We start from the raw sequence: 17,385 nt of genomic DNA, 5'->3' as shown, positions 1-17,385 counted from the left end.
TTACTCAGGGACACAGAATTGTTACTCAGGGACACAGAATTGTTACTAAGGGACAGACACAGAATTGTTACTGAGGGACACAGAATTGTTACTCAGGGACAGAAATAGAATTGTTACTGAGGGACACAGAATTGTTACTCAGGGACACAGAATCGTTGAATTAAAGAGTATGTCAGACAACATGCAGAGGAGTGGCAGAGGAGGCAATGTTTTAGGAGCGAGCAGACATGGCAGCAGAGGAAGGGGTCGAGGCAGCACTAGTCGCAGCCAGAGGCCAGTGCTCCCGGTGTCATCCAGCGGTCGTGTCTCCACCGACAACCCTGCCGTCATCGATTGGTTGGCTCGGTCGTCTTCCTCTTCCCAGGTCACCTCTGACACCTACAGCCAACGGTCGGTGGGTACGTCAGACACAACCGTTAGTTGGCATGGCCCGGGAGCAAGCCCACTGAAATCACGTGTCCTCTACCTGCCCCTGTCCTTTGGTGTTCCCTCACCAAGCGAAGTATCGCATGCTGTGGGCTCAGCCCCACTGTACAGTGAGGAAGAGCTAACAGAGGGCGGTCAGGAACGGGGGGAGACATCCGCCTCTTCAGCAGCCAGGCAAAGAAGTACTGGCGAGGAGAGTGGATCTGTAGCCGGTCTAGAGACAGGTCTGTCTCCTGACCAACACACAGCCGAGGGGGCTAGTAGTGAGGCGGAGACCCTAATTGATGATGATGAGGCTGATCGCACTTGGCAGCCTCGTCGCCATCAGGCTATTGCTTCCGCATCATCAGGAGAAGAGGGTGCCAGCTTGGCAGCGAGCAAAACAGTCGGTGGGTTGCCCAGGAGGCAGCAGGGTCGCAGCAGTGTCAGTGGAGGCAAACGGCCACGGAGTAGAGCACCAGCTCCACTGCAGCCTACCACCACGGCCAGTAGTGGTGCCGGTGTGCACGGAGGAAGTAGCAGTCAGCCAGTGAGGAGTAGCGGGGGCAAAGTTTCCTACTCGGCGGTGTGGCAATTTTTCGTCAAGCCGCCCGAGGAAGTAAACGTAGCCGTATGTCGACTATGTGGCCAGAAAGTCAAGCGTGGCCAGGGGGCCCATGTTGGGACTACAGTGTTGCGTCAGCATATGCAGCGTCGCCATTTGGTGGCCTGGGAAAACCGTGATAAAGATACGGCGGTTCTGCCTGCCCCAGCCCCCGCTCCATCACCCGCTCCGTTACTTGCTCCGTCACCCGACGTCAATCGCCCTCTATCAGCCAGTCAAGGCTCCAACACCTCTGCTGAGGGGAGTTGTCGCTCGTTGGCATCTTCCGCTCGTTCAGATGCTCCTTCTCCTGCTACTCCTCTTCACGGATTCCGTCAGCAGTCTTTCTTGGAATCCGTTTCCAAGAGACAACAGTTTGTGAGCACGCACCCGACGGTGCAAAAGCTGAACGTCCTCCTGTCCAAGTTGCTGGTGCTGCAGTCCCTCCCTTTCCAAGTGGTGGACTCAGCACCTTTCCGAGAAATGATGGCTTGTGCCGCGCCGCGGTGGAGAGTGCCAAGCCGGCATTTCTTCGCCAAAAAGGCAGTGCCAGCCCTGCATTCACATGTAGAAGAGATGGTGGGCCAGTCTTTGAGCATGTCGGTCTCTGCCAAAGTGCACGGCAGCGCCGACGTGTGGAGCTGTAACTACGGTCAGGGACAGTACATGTCATTTACGGCCCACTGGGTGAACGTGGTGCTGGCACAGCCGCACCAGCAACTTGGACAGGTCACGCCGCTTTTGCCTCCACGTTTGCACGTCCTTGGTCCGGCAAAGATGTCCGCCTCTACCACTTCTTCTTCCGCCGTGTCCTCATCCGCCACCCCCGTGCCAAGTCCCATTACTCGACCGGCATATCATATGTGCAGGGCGCAACGGTGTCACGCTTTGCTGCACCTGGTATGCCTTGGCGAACGTAGTCACACAGGGGAGGAACTTCTGAGTGTAATGAACAGAGAAATCGACAGATGGCTGTCTCCGCGCAAACTGAAAATCGGAACCATGTTGACCGACAACGGAAAGAACATGGTGTCTGCTCTGCGTCAAGGAAGGTTGTGCCATGCGCCATGCATGGCTCACGTGTTCAATCTGGTTGTCAAGCGGTTCCTAAAATCCACCATCCCACTGCAAGACATCCTTAAAATGTCACGTAAACTTTGCATGCATTTCAGCCATTCCTACACCGCAAAGCACACCCTCCTTGAGCTGCAGCGGCAGAACGGAATTCCACAGCATCGCCTGATCTGCGACGTTGCAACAAGGTGGAATTCAACCCTACACATGTTAGACCGCCTTTACGAACAGCGAAAGGCCATCACCGATTTCCTGATGTTACAAGCGGATAAAGGTACTCCCCTGTGTAACTTCGATGTCAGCCATTGGCAGTTCATGCGTGACACCTGCCGCTTGCTCAGGCCCTTTGAGGAGGCCACGCTATTCGTGAGTCGGCAGGACTATGGGATGAACGACGTCATTCCTCTGTTGCACGTCCTGGAACAAATGCTGTTAACAATGGCTGGTCAGGGTGCGGTAGACGTGGCGCACAGATCTCAACGCCACATGACCCCTGTGGGGGCAGGACAGGAAGAAGAGGAGGAGGTAGAGGAGGACATTGGTGCTCAGGAATTATTGAGTGAAATGGGTGGTTTTTCCACTCAGCGGAAAGGAGTGGAGGAGCAGGAGCATCTGGTAGAGGAGGAGGAGGAGGAGACAGAGGACCCAGACGCACCGTGGCAGTATGCTGTGGAGATGGAGGCAGGGAATTCCCTCGCATTCCTTGGCACAAATGGCCCATAGCATGCTCGCTTGCTTGCGTAGCGACAGCCGAATAATAACCATCAGACAGAGGGATGACTTTTGGCTGTCCACCTTGTTGGACCCTCGCTACCGTTCAAAAATGGTGGCCTTTTTCACACCTGCTGAGAGGGAGGCCAAAATAACGTACTATAAAAACCACCTATGTAGTCAGTTGGTCTCTGCCTTTCTGCGCCAACGTCCATCCTCAGACACTGTGGGCCCTGTGCGCTCGCGTTCCGCTGCCATGGCAGCAGGGGAGGGGTGGGGTGGTAGGAGCAGTGGCAGCTCCACCAGCAGCGGCTGCCTCAGTCTGCAGTCGATGATGAGTAGCTTTCTTCACCAGCGCAGTGAGGAAACTACTAACCAGCCGCAGCAGCAGCAGCATCAGGTGGACCTGGAGCAGGACCTCAAACAACAGGCTTGGGCCTACTTGGACAGCACCCTGCCAACCGAGGTAGACAATCCCCTTGACTACTGGGCAACGAAACTTGACCTTTGGCCCCAACTAGCTGAATTTGCCCTTGAAAGGCTGTCATGCCCGGCCAGTAGCGTGGCATCGGAGCGCGTGTTTAGTGCGGCAGGAGGTATTGTAACTCCGCAGAGGACACGACTGTCCACCCAAAGTGTGGAGAGACTGACGTTTGTGAAAATGAATCAGGCGTGGATTAGTCTGGATTTCAAACCACCAGTTCCTGACACAACTGACTAAATCCGCCATGAATCATGCCCCAAACATGTGCCACTTTCAGGTCTCCTCACACTGCTGGTGTGTTCCATTTTGTCATAGGGTGCTGGCAGATTACGGGCCTCCCATTGATGCTGCCAGGCCCGTAATTTGCCATGGGCCCCTGTACCGCCTCCTCATGCTGCTGCCAGGTCCAGAGTCTCTCATGGGTCCCTGTACGGCCTCCCATTGCTGCTGTCTCCATCGCCACACTCTGCCATGTGCCACTTTCAGGTCTCCTCACACTGCTGGTGGGTTCCATTTTTGTCATAGGGTGCTGTATGGCCTCCCATTGCTGCTGCCTCCACCGCCACACTGTGGCTCCACACTCTGGTTTTGGCCCCGTGACTGCCCAAATGAGTGAAGTGTGCGGTGATTCTAAGATCGACGGCACTCACCTGCATGTCATACTGACTGACAGTAATATTTCTCTTTCCCAGCAGACTCCAAGGGCATTTAAATTAAAGGTACAGTGTTCTGCACTAATATAAAGGCTCTCTGAAGCCTAGAAACACCCTTTTTAAAGTTAAATTCGCAGCAAATATATTTGCCTCGAATCAAATTTATTCCTCGAATTCGCCGAATCAGCCGAATCGAATTTTTGAATACTTCGCTCATCTCTAATTATAACCAAAAATTATAATTTTTCAATTTTTGTTTTACTTTTTTATTTTTATATATTAATATTATGGGGTTTTTTTTGTTTGTTTTTTTTAAATACTGTCACCCTAGCAGTACAGTGTCACTAAAACTGCTAAAAAAATGGAAAAATGAAGAAAAACACAGGTAAACGTGGAAAAACGCCGCTGAACGCTAATGCAAAATTGCTAAAAAAAGCTGAAAAACTCGCGTTTTTAACGTGACTTTACACAGCTAATGTTACCAGAGTTATCAAAAAGCCCCCCCAGTGTGCAAGGAGCCTTTGTGAACATCTTTGTGACTCTAGTATATATGTTATGGGTGGACAGTAATTTACTTTTTTAGTTTTTAAATAATATGATTCTACAACAAGAAATACCCAGCTGCATCTGAACATCTCCTTAATTGGGCCTCTGAAGATTTTATTGTAATGATAGAATTGTCAGAAGATTTCAGGAGGATGCCTTTGTTCATTATATAAACTGATCATCCTAGCAATACATGGCATTATAATACGAAAACAAAATATTGTGGAAAATTTTTTTCATGAAGCATTCCCAGCCATGGACCCTAAGAAGGTAAAAAAACAAAGTTTACTTTTTTTTTCTTTCAGTATGTAGTATACAAATAAAATATTAGACAAGACAAAAGTACACTCTAAAAAATAATGTTTTGGCTCAACAAAAAAAATGAACGCAACAGTTTGCATCAAATTTTTTAAGTGATGACAATGTCTGGTGAAATGAAGTTGAAGCCACAAACTACATTGCATTGAGGTAATTAGCTTTTCTGATAGAAATGAATGCATTTTTATTTACCGCCAACTTAATTACTGGCATTATAAACACATGTTTTTAAGTTGAGTACTTAAACATATTAACCACTTCCAGTCCGGACACTTTCCCCCCCTTCCAGTCCGGACACTTTCCCCCCCTTCCAGTCCGGACACTTTCCCCCCCTTCCAGTCCGGACACTTTCACCCCCTTCCAGACCGGACACTTTTCCCCCTTCCAGACCGGACACTTTCCCCCCTTCCAGACCGGACACTTTCCCCCCCTTCCAGACCGGACACTTTCCCCCCCTTCCAGTCCGGACACTTTCCCCCCCTTCCAGACCGGACACTTTCCCCCCCTTCCAGATCGGACACTTTCACCCCCTTCCAGACCGGACACTTTCCCCCCCTTCCAGTCCGGACACTTTCCCCCCCTTCCAGACCGGACACTTTCCCCCCCTTCCAGACCAGACACTTTCACCCCCTTCCAGTCCGGACACTTTCACCCCCTTCCAGACCGGACACTTTCCCCCCCTTCCAGACCGGACACTTTCCCCCCCTTCCAGACCGGACACTTTCCCCCCCTTCCAGTCCGGACACTTTCCCCCCCTTCCAGACCGGACACTTTCCCCCCCTTCCAGACCGGACACTTTCCCCCCCTTCCAGACCGGACACTTTCCCCCCCTTCCAGTCCGGACACTTTCCCCCCCTTCCAGTCCGGACACTTTTACCCCCTTCCTGACCAGGGCAATTTTCAGCTTTTAGCGCTATCACACTTTGAATGACAATTGCGCGGTCATGCAACGCTGTACCCAAATGAATTTTTTACCATTTTTTTTAAACAGATAAAGCTTTATTTTGGTGGTATTTATTCACCGCTGGGATTTTAATTTTTTTTGCTATGTAAATGAAAAGTCCAAAAATTTTGAAAAAAAAGTGTTTTTTTTTATAAAATTTTGCAAATAAATAATATTTCATCATAATAAATAATATTTCATCATAAATCTTTAGCCAAAATTTATTCCGTTATCTTTTTAGTAAAAAAAAAAAAATCCAAATTAGTTTATAAGCAAAAATTATAATTTTTAAACATTTTTTTTTACATTTTTATTTTATTTTTTTATATTATTATTTTTTTTATTTTTTTTATTTTTACATACTGTCACCCTAGCAGTACAGTGTCACCATGGAGACACTGTACTACTTGTGGGGGGTGATGAAGATTTTTTTTTTTTTTTTTTTACACTGATTGCTTTTACGCCCATATAGGATGTAAAAGCAATCATTTCTCTTTCTCTCTGTGTGCATTCTTGCACTCATTGAGAAGTACTGAGTGAGCTGTGATTGGTCACAGCTTGTCACATGGTACAAGGCTTTTGTGACACTGTACTACTTGTGGGCGGTGATGAAGATTTTTTTTTTTTTTTTTACTCTGATTGCTTTTACACCCATATAGGATGTAAAAGCAATCATTTCTCTTTCTCTCTGTCTGCATTCTTGCACTCATTGAGAAGTACTGAGTGAGCTGTGATTGGTCACAGCTTGTCACATGGTACAAGGCTTTTGTGAATAGCCCTGTACCATGTGACCTCTGTGATCATTCACAGATTTCACACGTAGTAAGCAATGATGTCAGAAGTGACATCTTGCTTACTACTTTGCATGTGATCACTGATTGGCCAATCAGTGATCACATGATCGGGACCTCGTACAGAGGTCCCGTTCGACGATCGGTGTTTCACTGTGTCCGGAGGACACAGCGGGCACCGGATCGCGGTGCTGCGCGCTCCCAGGGAGCGCGCACAAGCAGGGTGCGGGGAGGCCATTTATAGACGGCCACCCGACCCTGCAGTGCCACCGTCCGGCCATTTATATACAACGGCCGGACGGGAAGTGGTTAAGTTAATTCAAATAGTTTTTCCAGTTTTTATCAGAAACCTTCAAGTCACGTGGACTTAATTGCTACAATTATCAGCAAGTTTTTTAAAGTTAAAAAGCAGTTAAAAATCAAGTTGATCCAAATTGATTTTCTGTATTAGTTTTTAGCTTTGTTTTTTTTATACCAGCTTTCAAAAATGAATGAATCAGTTAAGGCTTACACTAGAATGTGTTGCAGAAACCCCGCCATCTGTGTGCATTTCACACACCGCATTCAAATCGCACTGCCCTTGCAGTCTGCAGTGGATGTCAGTGTTGCAAACACAGTGCATTTGCCGGCACCAGATTGCATGGTACAAAACAAACCATGCAATCTGGTTGCACTGTGGTTCAAAAATTGGTGCATGCGTGTCTTTGGTGCGATGTGGTGTGATTTGAGCTCATTCAAAATGAATGCATTCCACTAAACCACGTGTGAATTGCACAGGAATGTGTTGCAGTTCCTTTGTGATTCACATGCACTCCATTGTGTGAACCGAAGCCCAACAATCCAATTGTTAAACAATTGACATTTTTTGCACACCAAAATCAAATCCTTAAAGTTGTACTGATGAATGAGTAAGCACTTTGCATTAAGATTTTTTTAACCATTAGCCGCCCGGCCAATGGCCGTTTGGTGGCTTCAAATGTGCTCCTGTATTCCGGGTGCACGCCATTTGGCGTGCTCCCGCACATGCGCGGTTTGCGCGGTTGCAGAGCGACGCAGCAGTGCGATCTGTCACCGCCCGTGCACCTCGGACACGGCCGATGACAGATCTGAGTACCGGCTCCCGTTGCCGGTACCATGTGACCTGCTGTGACCAATCACAGCAGGTCACATGACAGTTGTATACAATGGATGGCTTCATTCATGATGCCATCCATTGTATACTAGTGCCTAGCTGTGAATGGTCACAGCTAATCACATGCACATGTCATGTGATTAGCTGTGACCAAATCACAGCTAAGCACAAAAAAAAAAAAAAAAGCTGAATGAATCGATTTCATTCAGGTAAATGCTTGCTTATAGCAAAGTAATTCTTTGCTATGAACAAATTGTGTAAAAAAAAAAAAAAAATACTGATCACTTCCCCAAAGTAGTACAATGTTACTATGGTAACATTGTACTATTTTGGTCATAGTAAAATATGAAAAAAAAATCTTAAAAAAAAAATTAAAAAAAATGTAATAAAAAATTACATATAATAATAATAAAAAAATAATAATAATAAAAAAAAATATATATTTTTTTTTCATACTGTCACCAGTCAGTGTCGCTGTTCACCGCCATGCCAGTTATATGATGACGCTGTACTGCACTGGTGACAGTATGTAAAAAAAAAAATAGTGAAAATAATTTTTTTAATTTTTTCATTTTCCGAAAAATTATGACAAAAAAATACAACTTCAAAAAACTCGCCATTCCTCTTATGAAGTACGTCGGACTGTCTACTCTGCAAAAAGGGGTCTTTTGGGGGATATCTGTACTGTCCTGACATTTGGGGGATATCTGTACTGTCCTGACATTTGGGGGATATCTGTACTGTCCTGACATTTGGGGGATATCTGTACTGTCCTGACATTTGGGGGATATCTGTACTATTCTGACATTTGGGGGATATCTGTACTGTCCTGACATTTGGGGGATATCTGTACTGTCCTGACATTTGGGGGATATCTGTACTGTCCTGACATTTGGGGGATATCTGTACTGTCCTGACATTTGGGGGATATCTGTACTGTTCTGACATTTGGGGGATATCTGTAATGTCCTGACATTTGGGGGATATCTGTACTGTCCTGACATTTGGGGGATATCTGTACTGTTCTGACATTTGGGGGATATCTGTACTGTCCTGACATTTGGGGGATATCTGTAATGTCCTGACATTTGGGGGATATCTGTACTGTTCTGACATTCTTGGACCTCAAGAAATTAGATTGGCTGTCAGTACTTCATAATTGATCAATATTCAGATCTATACCATAGTTTGTGAACTCTATAACTTTCCTACAAACTAAAAAATACATCCTAATTTGGGTTATTTTCACCAAAGACATGTAGCAGAATACATCTCGGCCTAAATTTATGAAGAACAATAATTTATTTGTAAACTTTTATAACAGAAACAAAGAAAAATGTGTTTTTTTTTCAAAATTTTTGGTCTTTTTTTGTTAATTTAGCAAAAAATAAAAACCCCAGCGGTGATTAAATACCACCAAAAGAAAGCTCTAGTTGTGTGAAGAAAATGATAAAATTTTAGTTTGGGTACAATGTTGTATGACCGCGCAATTGTCATTCAAAGTGTGAGAGCGCTGAAACCTGAAAAATGGCCTGGGCAGGAAGGTGTAAAATTGCCCGGTATTGAAACGGTTAATATTGTCTGTCTGGTGCAGAAACTGTTTCTCTACAAGACCTTTGCTATATTGTTCAACAAATTGTGGCAATATAGTGAAGCTATTGGAGGATATTGAAAGTTGATATTTTGTGATATTTTCTTACAATTTGCTACATTCTTTCCGCATTACCCTGCGACAACCATTTTGTGAACTGAAATAAAAGTGAAAAATGTCATCTGAGTATGACTGTGCTATGGAACACATACGTTCTTCAGAGAATACTGTACTTGAGACCCATTACTTTAGCACTGGCTTTCAGTCCATCAAGTTCAAGGAACAGTTTTTGAAACAACTGAGACTTGATTTGTGCTAAGTGAATGGGGGTGGGGACTTGCAACGCAGCTCTCAATGTAGAGCAAAATGAAGTTACCAAGTCAAATTTACGAAGGTACCTTAACTTACATTTCATTGTACAACAATGAAGGCAGAAATGTAACTGTACATGACACACAATATTAAGTGGATGTCATTCCCAACATTATCATTTCAACACAACTCATGAAAGTAGGTTTTTAAATGAAAAAGTTTATTTAAACCAATAAATTAGGATTTTTATCTTGGAAATACACATTTAATTAAGTGGTGGTAACAGGTCGCTTGAGTTATTTTTTAGAGTGTAAGGCGCTGCTACCTGGTTAGAAATGATCCAGCTGAAGTTCAACATCACCAAGCCAGACCGGCAGTCTCCATCTGCTCATGTATGGATATCCAAAAAAAAAGAAATGTCAGCAACAAAGCGAAATAAAAAATGTCTTCTTTAGCCATAGGCTATGAATAATGTCTTTTCTTGACTGAAACGCATTAGCGTTGGTTGCTCTATGGAATATTTTACTCCTTCTATACAATAGAGAAGACATTTTTTATTTCACTTTGTTGCCGACATTCTGTTTTTTTTGTAGGATGTCCATATAAAAATATAAGATCTGTGTTTTTTTTGTATGGACTTACTTGCTTATTCCAGTTATTTTTGGGGCACGTTGGCTAAATTAACTATTCAGTTAATCAATTTTCTGCTAAGCTCTTGATTCTAGAAATGGAATTTGTGATGATCATATTTCGGCTTCTAGATCATTTTAGCACGTTACATACTGTAGATGGTAAGGCTGAATAAAAACAGCAGTCCATCTAGTTCAACCTGTGTAGGTGTGTGTATGTGAGTGTGTTTGTGTGTTTATGTCAATATCATTTCCCATATCCCTGTATATTGCATTTGCTAAGATGCCCTTCTAATATTTTTTTTTAATTGACACTTCTCACTGACACCACCAATTGTGGAAGGGAGTTCAACATCCTTACCGCTCTAACAGTAAAGAACCCCCTACACAGTTTAAGGTTGAACGACATCTACTCCAATTTCAGTGAGTGATTGCATGTATTTTTAAGCTCCATGAAACAGAATAGTTTCCACCAGGGGCGGACTGACCATTTGGAAACTCGGGCACTGCCCGAGGGCCCGGGGTCAGTAGGGGGCCCCATGAGATGCCCCTGGTACCTTTTTCATAGGCTTTTTTGAATTTGGGCAAGGACACAGGGGCCCCATGATCCCCTATTGCCCGGGGGCACCATGAGTTGTAAGTCCACCCCTGGTTTTCACCCTGTGCTGGAATCACCATTAACCCCCCTGGCGGTATTCCCGAGTGTAGCTCGGGGTAAAGTTTCAGCACCACAAGCGGTAACCCCCCCCGAGCTACACTCAGGAATACACTGCAGCGTTGCTCCAGGATCTCTTCTTCACTTACCTTGCCCTGCGCTCCCGCAATGTCCCTCCTGCAGTGTCCCCTGTAATGTTCTCCGGCCGATGCCGGCATCTGTCTTCTGGGTTCCGCTCCCTGCGATGTCGGGACGTACGGGGGATGGAACTGGCGGGAAATTTAAAAATGTGAAAAAGTGACATTCACAAAATACACTAAAATCACATAGTATAACATTCCTGTATCAAACCATTTCACATACATTTTGTCCCGAGTGCTTTGTCCGGCGCCCTGCCTGCATTTTTACTGTTCTTTCTGCCTGGAAACTGAGGCGTCCAAAAAGCGTCCCTTTAGGTCAAAAGCGGTTTTAGACCGGCTAGAGAACAGCGATAGTAAATCAGAACCACTTGCAGAATTGAGTGATAATGATTCGTGGGGGAAATTCCTCATCAGACACTGAAAACGATTCTGCGACTGAGCTCAGTGATGTGGGAACTTGGCGCTATATTTCACATTTCAGTGTTTTTGGTTTGATTATATTATTGAATTACATTTATTATTATTATATTATTATTTTTATGATTATTTATTATATTATAATTTATGATTTCGTGTTTCAAATTTTATCCTACCCGGGATGTTTACTAGACTCTTGTTTGGACAGATTTCAGTGAGTTATTCCTAAGAATTACAGGCCTACAATAAAAAAACAACATATTTTCATGCAAAAAAAGTACCGCTTTGAGCACAGAAATATGGACATAATCAGACCGCTAGGGAGGCTATGATATTTGTATATCGCTATTCTCTCAAGCTTCACTTCTCCAGAGAGAATAAGTTTAGTGCTTGTAGTCATTCCTCATAGCCCCCTTATTAACTTTGGCACCCATCTCTAGACTCTCTCCAGTTCCAGCACATCCTTCCTGAGGACTGATCACCAGAACTGAATGATATACTTAAGATGTGGCCAGGGGCGGACTGACAACTCATGGGGCCCCCGGGCAATAGGGGATCATGGGGCCCCTGTGTCTTTGCCCAAACTTAAAAAAGCCTATGAAAAAGGTACCAGGGACATCTCATGGGGCCCCCTACTGACCCTGGGCCCTCGGGCAGTGCCTGAGTTTCCAAATGGTCAGTCTGCCCCTGGATGTGGCTGAACCAGAGTCTTGTAAAATGGAAAAATTATAGTTATATCTTTGGAGTAAATACCCTTTTTAAATGCATGCTAATATTTGGCTTGCTTTGCTTGCCGCAGCTTGGCATTGCTGTCCATTGCTGCAGCTTGTGGTGTAATAAGACCCCGTGATCTTTTTCCATCCTGGAATCCCCCAAAGGTTCTCATTTCCATTCATATTTGTGGCCTTTTAAGTGCATTACTTTACATTTTTTCAATAATAAACCTCATTTTCCATGTAGTTGCCCACCCCTTTATTTTATTGAGGTATTCTTGTAAAGTTTCTATGTCCTGCTGTGAAGTTATTGCTCTACCTAGCTATGTATCATCAGCAACACTGAGATTGAGCTATTTATCCCAACCTCTATACCATTTATGAGTAACCTAAACAGAATTGGTCACACGACAGAGCCACGGGGTACCACAGTACCACTATAGACCAGTCTGAGTGCTCACAATTTATCACCACCCTTTGGATGCCCCCCCTGCCCCCTGTAATCAATTTTTTATCCGTGTACAAACCCTATGGTCAGGGGTGGACTGACAACTCATGGGGCCCCCGGGCAATAGAGGATCATGGGGCCCCTGTGTCCTCGTCCACACTCAAATCATACCCAAAAAAGCCTATGAAAGGTACCAGGGGCATCTCATGGGGCCCCCTACTGACCCTGGGCCCTCAGGCAGTGGCCGAGTGCCTGAATGGTCAGTCCGCCCCTGCCTGTGGTCCATGCCTACAGACCTTAGTTTGTAAATTACGCATTTATTATTCACAATGAATTCGGATTGATTTGATATTGTTGATTCAACAGTGGGTGTAGGATTATAACTTTTTAATGGTTGAACTGGAAGGACTTTTGTCTTTTTTTTCAGCCAGATTAACTATGTAACTTTGTAATTCAAATTCAATTTTAACCCCTTCCCGCTGGCGCCTCCCGGCCCTTTAAGAGTTTCAGACGCCGGGAGGCAAGGCGGGTGGGCATGGTTTAGGGATCATGTGACTGTTGTGACACGTCATCACAGCGGTCACATGATGGGAAAAGGTCCCGATCAAAAGAGCGGACCGGGACCTTTCCGTGAGTACCACACATGTGTGCTGGGAGCGCGCAGGGCGCGCGCTCTCAGCACATATGTTTTTTGTTACATGAACGCAAATGTGCGGCCGCTTGACGTCTAGGCCCAGATGTCGGGAGGCCGCACATTTGTGTGCGGCTGGCGCAAAGGGGTTAATTTGATTTGAATACTTTGAATTGATTGCAAAAAATTGAATTTGGTCAAAAACGAATCAACAAAACTAAAATAAACTAAACAAATTTCGTTATGAATGCAACAAAAGAAAATTAGTAATTTAACGAATAGATAAAAAAAAAACAAGGTCCCCTGTTTGAATTTGCGTCCCCCCCTTTCCCTTGCATAATCACTGTAAAAACTATGCCTTGAAGACTAATATAATTAGATAGTATACAGATCTTTCCCGTATTCCACCCGTGGTGCCTAAGTGAAGATGACATCATCCTGCTTCCGGGAAGACCTGGAAAATCCAAATCTCAGATGCTCCTAGAACTGTGCTGCTGACAATATATTTTTCTTTTTTTTTTTTTTTCCAAAAAAACGTTTTATTGAAGTATGAAAGGTAAACAAATGATAGACAGATACGGATCGCAGTCCGTGCAAAGTTTCTAGTACGTTCTCCCGTAACGCAGACGGGATCAAGACAATATATTAATTTGTATAACATCAGAGGACGGAGTTCCACAGTAAGGCAAAAGTGATAGACGTAACCATAGCAATACTGACAGTAGCATGTACTTTCGATAATTATGGTATACACTAGGCTCTATGTAAGGAAAGTATACATAAGCGGATTCTGAAGTGGTCGTCAAAAGTATCCTCTCAAGGCATCTATGACATATATTTCCATCTCAAAAAAAAAATGTGGGTTACTGTTGTAGAATATTGTTACATCTGTATAGCTATGGGTGTTCCGTACCGAATGAGAATAATAGCTAATTAGACTATGAGAAAAGAGGGTGTAAATGAGAGAAAGAAAAGAAAAGAAAGAGAGGAGCGTGGGGATGGAGGAAGAATATGAGATGAGATATCAAAATGAGGTGGGAGGAGACGCACATGACAAATAGAAGGGGGGAATGGGGAGAGAGAGATGGAGAAAAAAAAAAAAAAAAAAAAAGAGAGGGGGGGGGGAAGTGGTTGGATGATCAGGTTCATATTTAAATAAGCATAACCAAACCAGTTACATCTATTCGTAACAGCCTGGCTGTATCTAATTCATCTTTTTAATTAGCGATACAATTCAGTGAATGACCGTTAATGGAGTTATTGCCGAGGTGAAAGTTCTAGAGGCCTTCGGTGTCTCCAAATCTTTCTCGTTCAATCCCTCAGCAAGCCAAGGTAAGTATCAGTAGTTTGGAAGTGGGTCCAACAAGCCCAAGTCTTCCTGAATCGCTCGGGGTGATCTTTTGCCACTGAGATCAGTTCCTCCATTTCAGCAATCCTCTGGATCCTAAGAATCCACTCTCGTACGGTGGGAATATAGGCTGATCGCCAATGAACAGGGATACATTGCTTTGCCGCATTTAACATGTGTAATGCAAGGGACTTACGGTAAATCCTCACCGGAAGGGAGGAGTGATGGAGTAGACATTGTGCTGGTGTAAAGTCTAGGGTGTAAGTGGTTACTTGTCTAATGATGTCCAAAATTTGTCTCCAGAAGGGCTGCAACAGCGGGCATTCCCACCATATATGGAGAAGAGTACCATTTGCCTGGGAGCATCGCCAGCATAAATCTGGCACTTTAGGATCAAATTTATGAATCACAGATGGAACTCTATACCATCTGGAAAAAACTTTGTAGTTGCTTTCTTGTGTAGAAACACATATGGAACCTTTATGCATGTGATCGTAAATGTGGTTCCATTCCTCAGGTGAGATTGAAATTTCTAGATCATGCTGCCAGGCTGCACAATATTTTTCTATCTTTGAATCCCCCAAAGGTTCTCCCCTTAGAGAGTAACTTCCATTCATATTCGTGGTCTTCAAGTGCATTACTTTACATTTTTCAACACTAAACCATATTTGCCATGTAGTTGCCCACCCTTTATTTTATTGAGGGCCTCCTGTTACATAGTTACATAGTTAGTCTGGCTGAAAAAAGACAAAAGTCCATCCAGTTCAACCATTAAAAAAAAAAAAAAAAAAAAGTTATAATCCTACACCCACAGTTGATCCAGAGGAAGGCAAAAAAGCATAATCCAATTTGCTCCTGCAGGGGAAAAAATTCCTTCCTGACCCCCCGAGAGACAATTGGATATTCCCTGGATCAACATTCCCTATAAATGTTAGTGACCAGTTATATTCTGTGTATCCAAGAAAGAATCCAGGCCTTTTTAAAGCAATCCACTGAGCTGGCCAGAACCAACTCATTCTGACACTGGGGGGGAACTGACTTGGTGTCACTAACATCCCCAGTGACACCAATACAGTGATTAGTGCTAATAAAAAGCACTGCCACTGTACTAATGGTACTGGGCAGGAAGGGGTTAACATCTGGGGCGATCAAAGGGTTAACTGTGTGCTGTGTGTGTTTTACTATGAGGCTGTGTATGTGCTTTCCAATGTAAGAACACTGCTATGCAGAGCCATACAACGCAGTGTTCTGGAGTTGACAGAGGAGAGAATGCACGCATATATACATGATTTTGCACACCCCTGCTCCCTGTAGCAGTATTTCTGCTATAGGGCAGCAGTAAAGCAGTTAATGGTCAAATAAGTACCAAGAAACATTTTTATTTATTTCAGCTTTTTTTGTTTTTAAGGTAATGTATAGAAACAACCAGACCACCATTACTGAAGTCATCCTCTTAGGATTCCAAGGCTCCAAAGAATTCAGCATTGTTCTTTTCATTCTTCTCCTCATGGTTTATGTTTTGACACTTTTTGGAAACCTCTTGATCATCACACTGGTCTACTACAATAAAACCCTCCACACTCCGATGTACTTCTTCCTCATTCAGCTCTCCATATCTGATATTCTGCTAACCACAGATATTGCCCCATACTTGCTGTATACGTTACTTCATGGGGGTGGAACAATGTATTTTACAGGCTGCATTTTCCAGCAATGTGTTTTTGATGTGATGGAAGCTGCAGAGTGTCTTCTTCTGACAGTGATGTCTTATGACCGGTACTTGGCCATCTGTAAGCCTTTGCATTACACTTCTATAATGAATGGGTTGCTTTGCGTAATTTTGACCATCATTTCCTGGTTGTTTAGCATTTTTTCCACATCGATTGCTGCAATTACTATAACTGGTCTTGATTTTTGTGGACCAAATACAATTGACCATTTCTACTGCGACATGTCACCAGTGTTAAAGCTTTCCTGTTCAGATACATTCTGGGTTCAGTTGGACATGATATTGAATAGTGTACCTCTTCTCTTCTTCCCATTCCTAATTATCATCATATCATACACTTATATTATTTTTACCATCTTGAAAATTCCATCCAAGACTGGAAAACAGAAGGCGTTCTCCACCTGCAGCTCTCACTTGACGGTGGTTTGTATATTTTATCTAACACTAATTGTTATTTATGACCTTCCAACAAGTGGACAGTCATTGACTATAAGCAAAGCAGTATCACTGATCTATACAGTGGGGACACCACTGATGAATCCAATCATATACAGCTTGAGGAACAGAGACATAAAGATTGCGTTTGCTAAGTTAAGAAAGAGCTTTGGAAATTTTTAGCAGAAGTTTGAATATAAGGTAATATCATTTATTGGCTAACTATATATCATGGTGCAAGCTTTTAGAGCATGGTGGCCTCTTCTTCAGGCAATGACTGATGGCTAACGTGCTGAAGACTTAATTTACAGAAGAGATGACCAAGGATTCATACTTTATATTTTTATTGTTTATATTGATCCTGATTGCCAATCTTAAAAAAGGCTGAAAGAATTTGGGCCTTGGTACCATGCTTCTTCCCACCCGTGACGTCACATCCGCCCGGCTAGTGAATTCCATGCTGGTTCTAGGAACTTCCAGTTTTGGCTGCAGTTCCCTGAAGCTACTCTTCCACCTACAGTGGTGATTCCTATGGACTGGTGGACCCTGCAGGCTGTGGATCATGGCTGTGGCTGTACACCCTGGCTTTTCTTCACATTATGTCTGATGGGTGTTCATACTTTTTAACCTTGTGAGTGTTTTTAACTGTGGTTTAATAAGTTTTACCTGGATACTG

At 44.0% G+C, this 17,385-nt stretch overlaps 1 protein-coding gene across 1 annotated transcript; it reads left to right on the top strand.

Moving 5' to 3' along the window:
• Nucleotides 1-15,956: 15,956 nt before the first annotated feature.
• Nucleotides 15,957-16,892, top strand: LOC149452640 (olfactory receptor 10A7-like). Its single transcript, XM_089689311.1, has one exon. It carries the CDS (start codon nt 15,957-15,959, stop codon nt 16,890-16,892), a length of 936 nt encoding a protein of 311 aa, XP_089545437.1.
• Nucleotides 16,893-17,385: the final 493 nt, after the last annotated feature.

Source organism: Staurois parvus, unplaced genomic scaffold (genome assembly GCF_062004578.1).
Source record: "Staurois parvus isolate SC_StPar_1 unplaced genomic scaffold, SC_StPar_1.0 ptg000470l, whole genome shotgun sequence".
Classification (NCBI taxonomy): domain Eukaryota; kingdom Metazoa; phylum Chordata; class Amphibia; order Anura; family Ranidae; genus Staurois; species Staurois parvus.
The sequence above is the reverse complement of the archived record's forward strand: the minus strand, read 5'-3'. Positions and strand labels throughout refer to the sequence as shown.